This window comes from Hoplias malabaricus, chromosome 13, assembly GCF_029633855.1.
Source record: "Hoplias malabaricus isolate fHopMal1 chromosome 13, fHopMal1.hap1, whole genome shotgun sequence".
Classification (NCBI taxonomy): Eukaryota; Metazoa; Chordata; class Actinopteri; order Characiformes; family Erythrinidae; genus Hoplias; species Hoplias malabaricus.
This window is the reverse complement of record NC_089812.1, coordinates 20816014-20830068: the sequence shown is the minus strand read 5'-3', so window position 1 is coordinate 20830068 and position 14055 is coordinate 20816014. Positions and strand designations below refer to the sequence as shown.

Below are 14055 nucleotides of genomic sequence, written 5' to 3'. Positions count from 1 at the left end.
CCTAAATAAACTGGCAGCATTACAGCTATTAAAGTGGTGTTTACATTTTATTGCAGCTTTTAATATAATAGTCAATAGTTGTTCTGGTGCACTCCAGCAAATAAAGACAAGTATTGCAGAAAGACAAAGACACATACTGTAAAACTGAAATAGTGGTTACAATAAAGGCTGAACATTATCATAATAACACTTGGATATGAGCCCTCCAACAGTGTTTCAGTGCTGGTCCTGGGTAGCAATTCTCAGCTGCAGTGTTTTCCCTGCTCTGCTCTAACAAGCCAAGCTCCCCTCAGGACAGGTTTGTAAAGGAGATGGTTAGTTGCATCAGGTGTGTTGGGAGAAGGGGAGACATGCGGTTACTCCAAGCAGGAAGGAGAACCTTCACTCTAATTTCTAATCAATCACCAAAATCTTTAGGTTAAAGAATGAAGGCATATCTTTAATCATGTCTGATTGGTCAATAAAGGTTTGTATACCTAAAACGTATTCTTCTTCAAAAAAAACCTGCATAGCATTCCTTACATAAAAGTGCTGTTATTGCTGAATTGTTCATTGCAAAAATTATACACAGAGTGCCATAAAACCACAAAAATAATGCATTTCTTCTGGACCCTGGTGATGCTCTGAACACTACTCATCCAGCTGATTTGTGTTGTACTTTAAAAGGAATGTCTACGATTATGGGGAAAACACCTCTAAGCTCAGTGTCTTTTAAGGTGGAACAGTGCGTTTGAGGGAAAATAACGACTGTTTGTACATGGCTGAATTGTAACTTGTCTGCAAGTTATTACCACAAAAACTCATTTGTAACATGCAAACTGAATGGAGAGCAGCAGATGGTTAAGAAAGATCTTCTGAATTTCATAAAATATGTTTTTTGATTACAATTATGTACTACACCTTTAAACGAAGGTAAAATTTTTTGTGCATAAACAGTCCAAGCATGGGCATCTTGTCTATAACCACGTATTCCCAAAGTACAGATGTTTCCCGCATTATGTCTCATCATCTTCTCACATAAATCCTTATTCCTTTGTGGTTTTATGGCTCCTGGCCTAGCAGCAGTTATCTTTTCCCAGGCTAACAGCTGGGGAATATGCCTTGGTTGCCCTGTGTGTTCCCTGCAGACCTCTCTGCCTTGCTGACTCCAGCCTAATTAAGTCACGTACAGTATGAAGAGTTCATTCTGCGCGTGGGTTGGAGACATGTTTCAGCTTTAAATACATGTCAAATCAGACATTCTGAGTATAAATGAACAGGGGGGAGACACAACGCATATGGTATAGATGGCAAAGAGTTCCAATAATGTGCTGACACTATTCCAACAAGCTCGTTTATGTCGTTAATGTGTTCATGCTACCACTGTACTCTTTAAATACAAGCTGGAACCAGTCCAAAATGGGCACATTAATTACAAACAAACCTAAATGAACAAAGCAAACTATTTCAGTTCAGCAAGCAGAGCCACACACATATGCACACTACAACAAAACCTCTTATTGCACTTTTCAACCAACGCGGAACCGTTTGCAGAGCTGTTTATTTGAGTCAGCAGAGCCTCAAATAAAGTGTTACTGTGCATTGAACTGGAAATTTACAAAGAGTTAAATTTATTTAGGAAATAACACAGGTTCACCCTCGGTTTATGCGCGTTTCTACCGTGTTCAGTGTGACACAACGCATGCTGGATACTTTTCTACCTGTCCTGATTTTGTCCATTTATCTACAGCTCTGGTGCTTAATTCAGCCACTGAACACCCCCACAACACTGACCGCTGATGAAGTATCTATGGTTTCCTTCACAGGAAACGCAGTCAATTCACAGGAGAGCACACATGTTCCAAGAATCAGGAACAGAACCGGTTGAAGAACCAGATTTCTTTTGGTGAAAAAGTGCTATTAAAGTAAAGTATAACCACTTTAGCTACTGCATGAAAAGGCAATTTGAGTGGATTCATTATTCACTGTTTTGGTGCCTTTTTGAAGTCCTTTAAGATGTGTTTCAATGCAAAAACTCACACAGCAATAATGAGCCTTACAAAGAGACCTGACTGTTAGTGAGTCTTTTAATATTGAGTACATGCCGATTCGTGTCCCGATACGATACATATATTTTCCTACATAATACTGTTATGCAATGCACACTTCAAGTACATTACAGTTATTATTACCAGCCCAGTGTATCTGCTTATCACATTGATTTAAGATGTCTCTCATTTCATTACCATATTTAACTTGTGTCCAATAAAAACATCTTATAATTAGTTTGGTTAAAACATATTTGCTGCTATTGTATTACTGTTACGTCCTGTGTTTAATATACTGATTTGTCTGATTATTATGGACTCCTGTGTTTGTCTTATCCCGCAAAACAAACTCCTGAAGGCGGGACAGTGACTCCATTGGCAGCAACAATAAATGATGGACAGATAAATCTGGCTGCTGATTGGTTAAATAAAAGTGATGACCAATGAGAGGTATATTCTCTGTTGTGGAGTATCTGCCCATCGCTGTGGCTGAGGCTTTTGTGTCTCACAAATCATGGTCTTAACCTCAAAAATATGGGGTTAAGCTCGTCCCGAATCTATTCAAAAGGTAACACAGCTTTTATCTTCCAAACATGGGACGACTGGGCGCGCTAATCAGATACCCTTGTGCTCCAGCTCTAAAACTGACTCAAAGGCATAAGCGTTTGTGTGGAACAGTCAGAAAGAAGTGTGTCCGCGAAATAAAGTACCGCTTGAAACAGCAGAGGGCTTTTAATTTGAAATGGCAGATACAGGAAGTGGCGACGTGGGTTGTGTCTGAAACAGAAAGCAGTAACTTCAGATGCCTTGCTGCCTGTACTGTCTCCTTGGTCAATGCCTTTGGAGGCAGCCTTTAGATGTGAAAGGTCCTGTAACCAAATAATGTTTGAGACATGCTTCCAAGGAGCAACACATCATGACATTGCTAGGATACAGAGAGCTGACTGCCCTCAGGTGTGATACACAACACACACTTTACTGTTTCTAACTGCACATCCCAAACTAACTAGGCTTGTTATAATTAATAATAATAATTTATTTATATAAATAAAAATTACACAACATATTTAACATATTTAAACCCATAATTTATTTTCCATTAAGTCTTTTTCAAAGTATATATAAGTATAAACTTCTAAACCCACTGTATTCTAACGAATGCTGCTGTTGACAGTGGGGACGCACAGGATTATGTGAATTCTAAGGCAGCGAAGGATGCCAAATGGAGGACCCTTAGCAGGCAAGTTTCCACAGACATTCAAATCAGACTCGCCTCACCATCTCTCTCCCTCAGAATACTGCCTCAGTACAAGGCACTGCAACCGTGATGATGCCCAGCTACGGTGGCCAGCAGAATCAAAAAACAACAATTACAAAGCGTGCCTCAGGAGGAGGAGGAGGGAGTGGGAGTGTGGTTTCGGACTTAAGATTGAGAGCAATAACAGAGATCAGTAAAATAATGCTGTGATTGGCCCCGATACCAATCTCTGAGATAGGATCAGGACGTCCCTATTAACTATGTATGAATTCATGGAAAACACATTCTCCCTTGGCTGTAAGCTCAGCTTTAAGGAAAAGCTACAACCCTATACTCTATCACAAGGTCTGATTACTTACCTGTCCTTCTCCATTATAGGTGGGAGGAGTATGGGCACCTACAGGCTTGTGCGTATCAGAGGCCACATGTGTGCGTTCCTCTCGAGACATAGCTGGCTGCTCCTGCAGAGAGTCCGATACTAAGCCTGAGGCAGAAGCACTGGGGGCCTCCACCTCCACAGGACTTTTCCTGCCTTCTCCTCCTCCACCTTGCTTCTTCACCCGGTTCCGTCGCCCATCCCTGTCTCCTCCTCTTCTTCTCTGGCTTCCTTCCACCTCCCCATGCCTTCTGAGGTTGGCCCTCTCTCCATCTTCCTCCCTCTGCTTACTCGCCTCTCCTTCAGCACTCACTGTCCCTCTCCGTTCTTCCTCTTTCCTCTCTTCCTCTTCATCATCCAACGCAAGGAAGGAGAACTTAGATTTCTGTTCCTTGAGGAGCATCTCTATGCGCGAGTCCAAGCTGCTGCTGTGGTGAAGGAAAGGTAGACTCTCATTGGTGGAGTCCGGCTCTGGTGAGGAGGAGTCTCGTCGCTGGGCTGGAGGTGGAGAGAGGGACGCTGTGGAGGAGGGGAGGTGATGAAGCAGGGAGGTGGAGGAAGAGGGAGAGGTGGAGGACGAAGGGATGGAGGCATGAGGAGGAGAGGAGGGTGGAGGAGTGCCAGGAGGCTGAGGGGGAGGAGTGCTGGGACGGCGTTTGGGTAAAGTCCACTGCTCTTCCCGAGGGGGGCTAGCATGACTAAAGTCTAGGGTCTCTGCAACTGCAGCGGCGATGACAGAGGCAGGAGGGAGGGGAGGGGGCGGAGGAGGTGGCGGAGGGGGAAGGGGTGTGTGGTGAATATGTGAACGATAGTCATTATCTGTAGATCCTCGATCCCCTGTGCCTTGAGGACGGAAAGAAGGTGAAGGATCCAGCCTCGATGGAGGCAGCGTATCGAGAGCAGGTAAGTCTTTCGAGTTGAGATGGCTTCCAATTGTGTATCGAGGGTCTGAGCTGTTGGCATAGTCTCCCTCTCTGTCTCGGCTGCTCCTCCGCCGGCTGTGATGGTTGTGCGAGTGGTGGTGGTGGTTCCGGTGTCTTCCATGTTCTCCGGAGCGTGAGCCTGAGCCAGAGTTCTCCCGTCTGTACTGCCTTCCATCCCCACGCTCCTCCCTCCGCTCAGGATGGTGGGAGTGGTGGGAGTGATGGGAATGGTACGAGGATTTGGAGGAGGACGTGGATGAAGAGTTCACATCCTGTTGGTGGTGGTAAGAGGAGCGTCGAGAGGTTCCGTAGCGCCCTCCGGAGGAGTCTCTGTCTCGCTCCCTGTCTCTAGGCCCCCGTTCTCTGTCTCTGTCCCTTTCTCTGTCTCCAACTACAGGGGGAGACTCATATAAGGAGCCTGAGGGGGGCACATGTGGGTGCTGGGGTACATGCATCCCTGCCCCACCAGCGTTATGATATGCATTATGAGGGTAGCTTGTTGGCTCGTTGGGTCTAAAGGGTGCAGAAGGTGGAGGGGCAAACCCAGGGCGACCTCTGTGGAACATGGAGGTGTCTTGCTGGGCAGCTGTGTGAGGGTCTTCAAAGTTACGGGGATGTTTGAACCCGGATGAGGAGGACACTGCGGAGGAGGAGCAGGAGGAGGAGGGGAGCATGTCCTGTGGAGCGTAACCACTACTATGAGGAGCCCCACCATAACTTGCATGTCTGCAAAAAGAGGAATAACAGGAAATTAAATCAGGTGATGAGTTTAATATATTTATTTTATTTGTGTGAATTAAGTAAATACTGTGCACATAACCAGCAAAAGTCTACTACATTTTCTTATACAAACAGATATTACATTTCTTAATAATACTCTATGCAGTTCTGCTCCCTATTTCTAAAAACCTGTATCAACATGGACCTCAAATGAAAAACAAAGAAAAGATGGCTGTCACCCACCTGCCCCCAGAGTAACCTGAATCTTGGGAAAAGGGCGTGCCAGAGCGTGATGTGTAAGGAGTGCTTCCACCTTGTGAGGAGGAGGAAGAACCTGGGGTGTATGGCCCCCCGTGTGAGGATGGGGTTGTGTCCAGGCGCTGTTCTGGAAATCCAGTGTCCACAGAGCATGGGGTGGTGCTGCCAAGAGGGGGGACAGCTTGCGCCTGATCTACAGAGTGTCTCCGCCTCACATCAGAAGACTGGGGGGGAAATGTTTCAAATTATTTTAAATTACAACAACACAGAGTGTAAATATAACACAACATGGTCCAGTCCAAGACAAACAGCTGTTTAAAGGAACCATAATCAAACTGCAGTAACTTATAATAACACTAAATTCACACTTACTGTATCTGGCTGGGCTGGGGCAGGGGCCTGAAATTTTTCGGTGAGGGCTTTGCCTCCTGTTGGCACCGTCTGAGGTGTGTACGAGCCACTGACAATCAGGTCGTAATACTTCATCCTCTGCTGACCTGCAGAATCAATTACAAAATCAGTTATGGTACTGAGAATGATGCAAATACAGAACTATACTGGTGAGGACCCATTCAGGCAGTAGAGCTGAACAAAATGACAAAGTATTGTACTGATATTACTCAGCAGAAGATACAACTGTGATGTACCCTAGAATACATTAGAAAAAGCTTGGTAGGCCTGAGGCATGCTTGAGTCAAAGACTCTGTACTCTTATTTATTAAAGACTGTACTCTTATTTATTTATTAATTTTAATCCAGATCCCTTTACATTTAATAAATAAAAGAATACATTTGAGCTTCATCTGGGTGTTTGAAGCACACAATAAATCCCTGGCCATTTGTTAAAAGGAACATTGCAATGATGACATGGAGCTGGACGATACAGCCAAACTTTATATCACGATATATTTCTAAATTTCAGTCTATACAACAAAAACTTATTATCGATATAAACAACGTAAGAGTCACAGAAAAACTGCTAAGAACAAACTAGAAACATGACATCACCCTCAAACAAAAACCTCTTGGCTTTGTCAATATTAATATTTATAAACAAACTTTAAAATTGAGTGCTGAATTGATGACAGCGTCCTCTAATGACCATCAGTCAGTGACAGATTATGTAAAAGTGTACTGAAATACTGAAAATGTGTTTTAAAATTATATAATTGTAATTGAAACATTTTTTATTGTTATTTTATACTGATATTGAATTACTGTACAGCCCTACAATGACACAGCAAAATACTACACAACCTTATTTAGAATGACGTGTGTGGGACCAAGTTTCACAGGAAACAGCAATGGGTGGGAAGAGGACAGAAAAGAAGAAAAAAAATAAATAAATTTTTTCATAAACATATGCAAATGACTTTCACTACAGGATCTTAACCTCAAGAAAGACCCTTTTTTCAGTTTCAGTTTGAAGGGAGTACTACTTAGTCATCTCTAAAAGAGGAATGACAGCTGTTATGATTTTTGAGGTATGAGATTTCTGTATCTGTTTCAATCATTACAAAGTTAATAAAGTGTAGCAGTAAAGTGTCATAGTGGGTTGATGTAAAATGCATCGTTCTAGAATTATTCACAACATCTAAACATTTCAGCAAACCTTATCACATTATATACAAGCACACATAAAATGCCTGATGCAAAAAATCCTGGCTTAAACATATATTTAAACTTAATAATTATTGGAGAAACACAGGCAGGGCATTAAAAACAAAACAAATAGTATATAATTTATACAAATACAAATGACAAAATATAGGAATAATAATATGAATGGGAGATATTATTCATTTATTATACATATATTACAAGTTATTCTGTTTCTGAGAAATTGGATATATTATAGGTTGCACAAAATCGTTTGCCTGTGTCATCATGCAGCATTGACTGCTGCAATGCCTTTTTGTTTAATTTTATTATGAGACAAAATAACACACAAATACTCAACAAACACAGGCAACATCTTCAAGCATATTCTACTACTTTGTATACTGTTTTATTTCAATGTCATGTTAAAAAAATTAGATTTTTAAGTACAAATTGCAAGATCTAAGTGTATATTTGGGTATGCTGCATGTGTGTGTCAAACTGCCTAAAAACAGTGTAGATTAATGGATTGCAGTGTAGTTTTTAGTTTTTAAGGATCAAAGTGGGCTATATTTTCATTTTTCAAGGAATTTGTTTTGTTCAACAGCTGGAACAGATCTGCTGGCAGCTACGAAAACACCTACTAATTCATTCACTATCAGATTTTGTGCTTTGAAACAAAGTGCCATGGTATGTTTTTAACATTTAAGGCGATTAGGTTTTAATGACACCGTTTAAACATATTTTCACAGATTGTCCATGTGAAACATCCATAAATATAGTCTTACTGAAACCCAGTAGCTAGCAGAGAGACCCACCTTCCAAGGAGAGATCATTGCCCTCAAAATAAAAGGCACAAGAGAGCACGGGAAAGATGCCAGGCACTCCAGGAAATTATTGCTGAAATTTATCAAAACTACAAAATACGGTGTAAAGGCCCATTTACACTTCACTTGCACAGGCTATGACATATACTTTGCATTAATTGAGTGAAGAATTAATCGATTGGCCTTAACACCGTGTAATAATATAGAGCACACCTTTATACACTTGTTTTAAAAAAATTCATAAATAAAAGTGAAAATATGTTGCATTTTCTCAGACATCAGCCTGTTACACTGGACGGTTTAACTAGACTAACTGGCAGCTGACGGCATCCAAAATGCAACCCTATGTGTTCATTAAACTTTATTTAACAATCTTTGTATTACAAAGTCCATTCATACTACAGACCTCAGCTCAGGAAATAACAGAAGCAGTAATTCCAAGTACCTTTTCATTTGTTTAGTGCTGTTCCTTCACTCCCACCACCCCCAATTTACTTGCCACTTGTAAGAATCGAACCAACAACCTTTCCTAAGCCCTCTTCTCTAACCATTAAGTTGCCATCAGTATTTCAGTGTGCTATATAGGCAGAAATGAATATGTATAGTGTATACATATTTGTTTAGGTTGACTACTAATCCATGGTACATTCACTAATGGTTTTAAAAACAAATTAACCAAAGAAGCCACTCCACTGCCATTAGATTTTTTTTTTTACATTTCAAACATTACATTATGTAGAAATTCTGAAAAACCTGTGGAACCCTTTAACACCACATGCAGCATCTCACAGTAAAAACAGACAAAAAGCTAATAATTCAGACAGGTCAGTACCTTTGATGTCTAGCTGGGCATGGACAATGTTGCCCATCACCGATGTGTTGTGCAGGTGTTTGACTGTGTCTTTGGCTCCCCTGGTGCTGGTGAAGAGAACACGGGCCAGGCCCAAGTGCTTCCGGGTCTTAGGGTGAAACAAGATCTCCATTTCCTCCACCTCGCCGAACTTTGCACACATCTCTAATAGGAACGGTTCCTTTATGTTATCATTCAGTCGAGCAAACGTCACCTCCTTCAATGGAATAGGGCCCACATAGTACTCATCCAACTATAGGGAAAAGGAATAGAACATATAAAATGTGTTAGGACAACACAGAACAGAAGAAACATCTGTGATTCATGTGCAAATCTCATCTACAGTACAGATAGTAATTGGAAGAAAAGGTCACTTCCTACGTAGCCTCACAATGTAATTCTTAAATATCACAGAGGAGTCAATACTAGCTTTAGAGCTGGACATTTCCAACCAAACATTGTTTTTTTTTCCCAATTCGGTCAGGCTCAGGTCTGGGTTAAATTTAACAATCAGGTCATCACATCTTAGTCTTGATTTTGAACTTAAGATAATTTAATTCTCTCTTATTATTTTGTTATTGTATGAAATCCAAATAAACTAAATGAGGTCAGTTTCTGAAAACCTTTTGTTTTGGTCATGTTCATATGAAAAAGAGGCATGCTGTAATAATACAGTAAGTGATGAGGACTGGGAATAACCCTGAACCTGAATTTTATTAAAAATTTTGAAGATTGGAAAGGGTAAAAAATTAAAACCGTTTTACCTTAAATTTGGGCAAAGGAAGTGACAGCTCTGTGTGTCTGGACCAGATTCTTCGGGGTCGAGGGTCACGTAACTCCCCCACAGGTGGGAACCCTGAGTCCTGAGGGTCAGCAAAGGACAGGTGGCCATTATAGTTCATAATGTAAGGCTAGTGATAAAGTATTAAGCCAGTCTGAAGCCTTATGCCAGCCTACAGCATTATTAAATATGCTACACATATTAAAAATATATGCCTACATATTATGTGGAAAAAGTAGAAATAAAATCTTATAACTGCTGGTGAAATTTTACAAACATAAGAAAGCAACTGAAAAAAAGTGCAGGCTTTGCAAGCATGTCTTAATATTCAGTAATTTGCAAAGTCTTAGGTGTAACACAACAATCAGAATAAAACTGTTGACGAAGGGAGTACACTTGCCTAAATGTGCAACTTCTCCATGAAGGCTACACTAAGCACTACAACCAAAGGTAAAAAATACATTTCACACCAGCTCATCCTCTGATTTGGCATTTATCCTCACAGAAAAATGATAAAAACATTTACCGGCACACTGAAATGAACACCATCGTATCTGTAGATTTTCTGAGCAACCCTGCGAATTGCAGGGTCCTGTACAAGCTTGTAGCTCTTCCATTGCAGACTGAGAGCTCGCTGGGTGTCCGCCCCACTGTCTGGATCCATAATATCACTATACAGAGGGAAAGAGAAGATTCTCTTCAGACTCAGAGTTCAGCATGGAATAACATCAAAGAAAAATCAAGTTTATACTAATGAAGAGGCCAAGCTCCAAGCTAGGCTGATAATCTAGGAATAAGGTGGAAAACTGTTCAGATTTGTCTTAAAGGACTCAAACTCCACAACATTTGATTTGTTACGCCTTCGGATCCTTGTCCATAATTTCACATCACTTTGTACACCAAGCCAGTTTGAAAAACGTAGAACAGAAGGGACATTTGCTTTTAAGGTTTCAGATTGGTCAATGCTTGTAGCTCTGAGATGCAGATTTCACCTTAAAAGCTAAAGTGAATTTACAACTATAAGAATCACACAGCAACAAGGGACAACAGCTGAATATGAGAGACCCATAGCAGAGTTAGTCAGGATTATGTTATGATCCTTCAACAGAAACACTAAGTTATTTAGCCTAGAGTCTTACCTACAGATATCACACCAATATTGTGAACACACTGTGCCTTAACATTAACTCTTTATCACATTTTAACTTTATCTCATGTTGTAAATGACAGATCATTTAAATCTTCACGAAAATTCAGGACAAGTTTTATTTTCCAAAGTTTGTTTCTTTAGTATTAGACAATGATCTTAAATGGGAGAGATGCAGATTTTACCTTAAATGTGTCGTGCTTATTTACAAAGAAACAAAACAGCAACAACGAACACCCTTTTTGGGTGGTACACTTCTCTTATACATCTATGACAATATAACATATCAGAGAAGTCCCCAGACTATATCGATATACTAAGAGTAAGGAGATCAAATAGAGCACATTTACGTTAAAGAACCCAAACTAGAAAACAGCGTTCAGAGCCCAAGAGCCTCAGAAATTAGGCGTTCACCTTTAAATGTAAAGCAATCTGTATCTAAAACAACCAAAAAGCCATAAGAGACAACCGCAGAGTGCAGAAAGACACTCACAGCAGAGTTAACAGGTTTCTGTTGTGATGCTCCAACACAATAACAATGAGTTGCTGAGCCTAAGGGTTCACAAAACAGTACATATTGTCTGTGTTTCTGCCTTTCACACGCAATTAACGCAGGAAAACGGTCCGCTTGAAGTTCCAGAACGGAGTAATTTCTTTAAGGCTTTTAAATACACGAAAGCGTCTAAAATGAGGATGAAGTTGCCTCATAATTGCCCAGGCCACCTTAAAAACGGAGCAGCAGTTAACGTTACATTCTGCAGCGCACATCCTGAACGTATTAACGGAAACAGAGAAAAGGAGTCAGCTCCTGTTTTAAAACCCGGCCGTTACTAAGCGAGTGGAGATAAAAACAGCCATAGACTGAGCAACTAAAGAGTTAACGACCAACAAACGACCGCAAAACAGAGGCTACACGGGCTACATGCTAAGCTAAAAGCTAAAAATGCGAGCAGTGCTAACTCGCCGCTCCGCAGGCCGCTCCAGCGGAGGAACCGAATTTACTCCAACGGGGGAAAAACACTCTTTTATAGTTCCAGGACCCAGCTGTCCGCTGCCTAAGGGTTCCGCCCGCTTTCCGGTGCCATCCTCGAGCAACTGAGGGCGTTAAGTCCCACCTAAAGGCACGTTTTGAAAGAGAAAAACCGGGTTAAACACACAGCGACCATCAGCGAACCGACCTGAGAGCCTCGCCTGTCCGCCATCAGTCACCAGAATAACATTTCTCCGTTTCGCCTCCAGCACTTTCACCATAGACTCGGAATGTCGGCGCAATTGTAAATTATTAAATAAAGATATTACCGTTAACGATATTAAAACAACATCTTACGCGTTGTAATTGATTATAATCGTTGCCGTTTTCTGATCCACGCAAATGCATGAAGCTGCATGCCTTTTTAAAATCTGATAACTGTCCTTGTGGGAGTCGAAATGGCGAAAGTGCCGGTCTGAAGCCAAAAACGTCACGTCACCAGGGGGTGGTTGTAGGTGAAGCCTCATGAAAAAATAAACAAACACACATACAGCCCAAAATAAACGTATTTTTAAAAAAGTATATAAAACACTGTATATATATTTGTTTTAAAAGTGCCTATAACTATTTGAGGTTATAAAATATTTTTAAACTACCAATTTATTCATAAACCAAAACGTCTTTTAATCTCCCATAAATTATAACATTCAAAAAATGTGTAAACTCACTGCCTACAACACGTCATGAAAAAACGCAATGTTAATAAATTGGATTTTTAGGTCTTTCTGAACTAAATTCTCCATATTTTATTACATAAATGCACTGCCTGACAAACATGAATAATAATGCTCCCTGTAATATTCAACACTTAACACAGACATTTCATTTATATTAATTGTATTACTCAATTTATTAAAAAAGGAAAAGCAGAGTCACCTAACATTTCTTTGCTGACAGACTACAACTGCAGTAAGGGGAAAACTATATTTATTGCCAAATGTTTCCCTTAAAACAGCCTAACAGAGGAATTCCAGATGCTATAGCTCTCTGCCAATTGGTCTTCTACATTTTTGAAAAGCCTGGTTGGAAAAAACTCCACTCTGAATGCATGATCTCGGTCAGTGATGATGATTTATTTTTGGCAGCCCACCCCTATCTTTCACTGGTTATTTATTAGCATGCAATAAATAAGTTTAGACTTTTCTTCGAGCTTCAGTTCTTATTGGTTAGACAAATCCAAGCATCCCTCCACTCCCAGAGAAGTACAGAATGTGTCAAGCACAAACCATTTTCTCCTTTCATCTAAACAAAACACTTCAGAGATGTAATTAAACAGTATGTACTGTCTTTTGAAAAGGACATGCTCAATGAACCACGGAAAATCTAAAATTCCACCATAAATCTATACCAAAATACCAAATAAATTATTAGCTGGGACCCATCAAGGCTTTTTTTAAGGTATTAAAATGGATGGGCCTTTTAGTGATAAAGGTGAGACAGAATATTACTTGTGTATAATAACATTCAGTAACATTAAATATTAATTTTAAAAATACAGTATCAAAATATTTGTTCTTGCAGAATAGTTATAGAATGCAGAAAGTATGCAGTATACTCAAACTGGGTCCTAGTAAAAATGGGGGGAAATGGAAAAAACAGAAAAAAATTTGTTTCTTTCATTCATTCATTCATTCATTCGTCGTCTGTAACCCTTAACCAGTTCAGGGCGGTGGTGTGTCCGGAGCCTACCCAGAATCACTGGGCGCAAGGTAGGAACAAACCCTGGAGGGGGCACCAGACCTTCACAAGGAGATATACATTCACTCACACACACCTACGGACACTTTTGAGTCTCTAATCTACCTCCCGTGTGTTTTTGGAGCGTGGGAGGAAACCGGAGCACCAGGAGGAAACCCACGCAGACACAAAGAGAAAACACCAAACTCCTCACAGTCAGGAGCGGAACTCAAACACACAACCTCCAGGTCCCTAGAGCTTTAAAATACCTTATTGTTAATATCCTTAAAGGTATTTCACCTTATTTCACAACTGAGTGCAATTTACCCAGTATCAATTTTTTGTCAGTATCAATTTCCTGAAAACATTGCCGCCTTGCGCCAAATGATTCCAGGTAGGCTCTGGACCCACCGCGACCCTGAACTGGATAAGCAGTTACAGATAATGAATGAATGAATGAATGAATGAATGAAAAAATAAAATTTTAAAGACATCATTATTATTATTCATTATGATATCAAAAATGTATTAATTATTAATAAAAAGTTACAAACTGAAATAAAACTATCCGAGATGCCAAGG

At 40.4% G+C, this 14055-nt stretch overlaps 1 protein-coding gene across 4 annotated transcripts in view; it reads right to left on the bottom strand.

Moving 5' to 3' along the window:
• The window catches only part of setd1a (SET domain containing 1A, histone lysine methyltransferase), a 35606-nt gene that overhangs the window by 18990 nt on the left and 2561 nt on the right, over positions 1-14055 (bottom strand). The window contains exons 1-7 of one of the 4 annotated variants that reach the window (XM_066641823.1): positions 12094-12147; positions 10146-10290; positions 9603-9701; positions 8821-9091; positions 5935-6059; positions 5548-5786; positions 3645-5310 (exon numbers count right to left, since the gene is read on the bottom strand). In XM_066641823.1, coding sequence (XP_066497920.1) covers positions 3645-5310; positions 5548-5786; positions 5935-6059; positions 8821-9091; positions 9603-9701; positions 10146-10283 — 2538 coding nt within the window. In that variant the 5' untranslated portion in view covers positions 10284-10290; positions 12094-12147. Of the gene's footprint in view, positions 1-3644; positions 5311-5547; positions 5787-5934; positions 6060-8820; positions 9092-9602; positions 9702-10145; positions 10291-11259; positions 11502-11944; positions 12016-12093; positions 12148-14055 lie in introns of those variants that run through there. The other 3 variants (XM_066641820.1, XM_066641821.1, XM_066641822.1) reach the window with 3 other exon arrangements.